Source organism: Fonticula alba (genome assembly GCF_000388065.1).
Source record: "Fonticula alba strain ATCC 38817 unplaced genomic scaffold supercont2.6, whole genome shotgun sequence".
Taxonomy (NCBI): Eukaryota; order Rotosphaerida; family Fonticulaceae; genus Fonticula; species Fonticula alba.
The window spans coordinates 2,032,855-2,035,845 of NW_009242976.1; the positions used below are offsets into that span (position 1 = coordinate 2,032,855).

A 2,991-nucleotide genomic window follows, 5' to 3' on the forward strand; every position below is an offset into this window, starting at 1 on the left:
AGGGGGGGGGAAACAAGGACAGCGGAGCCTGGGCAAGGGGGAAAGGATGATCTGCCAGGCAGGTGTGATGGGGGTGGCCGGGGCGCGGGGGATCGGGCAATGTGCACGAAGGGGGGGGGGGGGGGCCGCCGGCGGGGGCGGCCAGGAGCGACCAAATGCCCCACAAGCACCCCCCTCGCCCTCGCTCCACTCCCCGCGTTAGAAGAGGTACTGGTCATCCTCCTCCTGCCAGACATCCTGGCTCTGGTGGCGGATGCGCTCGCGCTCGATGATGGCGGCGCGCTCGCGCTCCTGGGCCTCCTGGATGCTGGTCGCCTGGCGGACCAGCTGTTCGCGCCGGCGTGGGAGGGCCGACTGCGCCAGGCCGGTGGTCGGCTGGTGGTATGGCTGCCGGGCCGAGGCTTCATCGACCGCGGCCCCGATCGTCGGGCCCACCACCAACATGGCCGTGGCGGCCGAGGGCTCCGCCTCGCCCTGGGCATTCGGACGGTGGGACCTGGCCGGCTGCCCGACGGTCTCCTCATCCACGGCATCGAAGAAGGCCCGGAAGTTGCTGGCCGAATCGTAGCCCAGATACAGGGGCCGGGTGCGGGCCAGCCTGCCGGTCAGGAGGTCGTACGGGCTCCAAAAGCGCGCGGCCTTCGTCAGGGTCCGCTCGGCCGGAGTCGGCTGGGTGGGGATGAAGCCCGCCGACGAGTCATAGCCATCCAGGGCGGCCTGCGCATCGCGCACCAGGCGCCCCAGATACTTGCGATACTTCTCCGGCAACAGGGACCGATACTTGGCGAAGAGGTCCTGCTGGAGCGAGGCCACCAGCTGGTCCTCATGCTGGTCCTCGGTCCAGGGAGCCGAGTCGACACCGGCGGCCGGGCCTGGGCCTGGCCGCCGCAGGCCGGACGCATGGTCATCCGCAGGGGGGTCATCGTGGAGCCAGGCAGCCCGAATGCTCGGGCCCATGTGAGCCTCGGCATCGAAATCCCCCTCGGACTCGGGGTCCGAGTCGGAGTAGGCATTTTCGTAGGAGCCGCCATGGGGCGAGGCAGCACGGCGCCGGGCCAGGTCGGCGGCTTGGGCCGCCCGCTCGGCTTCCAGAGCACGCTCCTGGGCCATGCGTTCCGGCGACCAGGGCCGGAAGTCCGGCCGCGTGGCCAGGAAGGCCTCCTCGAACGTGGCGGCCATGATCCGGGGCGCGGCCACATCGACAAAGAACCGCAGGGCCGCCAGGCGCCGCGCGCGCACCCCCTCGGCCAGCCAAGCCCCGGAGGTGTCCCGGCCCAGCAGGGTCTGGAAGGGCTCCTTCACGGCCTGGAGCAGGTCGCGCGGGCAGATCTCGCTCGCCGGGTGCCGGCCACAGTACAGACACAGGCCGGCGGCCTGGCGCGCATGCCAGGCATCGCTCTCCAGGATCATGGCCTTGCCAAGGTGGCGGACCTGATGCCGGTCCCGGAGCCGGGCACATGGCTCGGAGTTCATGTGCAGCCCGCAGAAGAGACACACCCCGGCCTTCATGCGGGTGCGGATGGTTCGCCGGGTGAGGGTCCGCTTGCCGTTGCGGAAAACAATCCCCGAGTGAAAGAGCGCCGGGCAAATTTCCGTCGACGGATGCCGGCCACAGTAGGAACACATGGCCGGATTCCTCCTCGACCGCGGGGCATGGGATGGTACGCCCTGGACCGAGGGGCCGCCGGCGGCCGCGGCCACCGGCTCGTGCGTCAAATAGCACGGCTCATCTTGCCGGTGCAGGCCGCACCGCATGCACAGGTGGAATTGCGCGCGGCGGCGCATTTCCCGCGGCAACAGCAGCAGCTGCCCATCCATGTAGGAGTACCCCTGGCGTCGGAGAAGCGGGCACTCGGTGGCCCGGGTGTGCATGCCGCACGCATCGCACAGGCCCAGCCCTCGGCGAGCATGCACCTCGCGGGCGGTGACCAGCAGCAGCCCATCGGACAGGCGCATCCCCCGGCGCGCCAGCCACGGGCACGCCTGGTCGGCCGGGTGCTGGAAGCAGAAGTGGCAAGTGTCCCCCGGGGCCGGGGCCGTGGGACCCACTGGCCGGAGGCCAGGGTCCGACTCCGGCGGCAGGGCCACATTCCACAAGCCAATGAGCGCCACATCGTGCCCTCGATGGGGGGACTTCGGCAGGAGGATCGCCCCCTCCAGGGGCGGGGGGGAACCCCCGGCGGGGGGACCCCCCGTCGTGGCGGCGGCCGCCGCAAGATGGGCATGGGTTGTCCGGTCCGGCGCCAGCAGCACCGGCCCCTGGAATGCCTTGCTCATGGCCGGGCATGGCCGGTCGAGCGGGTGCCGCCCGCAGAAGATACACACCCGAAGGGACAGCCGATCTTCACGGGCCTGCCGCGTCAGGAGCCGGAACCGGTAGATGAAGTCCACCCCCTCCCGGCGCAACTGCGGGCATGGCTGATCATCCAGGTGGTCCAGGCAGATGGGGCATGCCCGGGCAGATGGCTGGTCGGGCCCCGACGAGCATGCGGCCGCCGTCGGGCCCGTCGAGGAGGGATGCAGCTGCTGGCCAGTGTAGGGGAAAGCCAGGCCCGGGGTGGCATGCTCGTCATCCGGCAAGAAGGGGCATGCTTGGTAGATGGGGTGCAGGCCACACACGGCGCACCGGCCCAGCTGCACACGCCGGGCGTAGAAGGCCATGCCGGCCGGGCCGGGGGGAAGGTCCAGCAAATGGCCGCGCCTCAGCAAACGTGGACAGATCAGCTCGGCCGGGTGCTCGGCGCAAAAGGTGCACAGCAGCTCCGGGTACTGGACATCCGGCTCGGGGGAGGCGGTTGGCTCCGGCAGGGGGAGCCCATCTGCCGGGTGCGGCTCCAGCTGCTGGGAGGCGGCCTCCTGCAGCAGGCTGGCCAGGGCGTCCAGAGACTGGCGCCCGGCCAGCTCACTGACCGAGAAGACATGCTGGATGCCGTATTGGTTCAGGGCAAAGTCGAGGAGAGGGATCCCGGTTTGGGGACTACCGGGGGGGGG

The 2,991-nt window shown here is 70.8% G+C and overlaps 1 protein-coding gene across 1 annotated transcript in view; it reads right to left on the reverse strand.

The window, feature by feature from the left end:
• Positions 1-159: 159 nt before the first annotated feature.
• H696_04090 (hypothetical protein) overlaps positions 160-2,991 on the reverse strand; it is a 3,303-nt gene continuing 471 nt past the window's right edge. Inside the window, exon 2 of the mRNA XM_009497972.1 lies at positions 160-2,977. Coding sequence (XP_009496247.1) covers positions 199-2,977 — 2,779 coding nt within the window. The 3' untranslated portion in view covers positions 160-198. The remainder of the gene's footprint in view (positions 2,978-2,991) is intronic.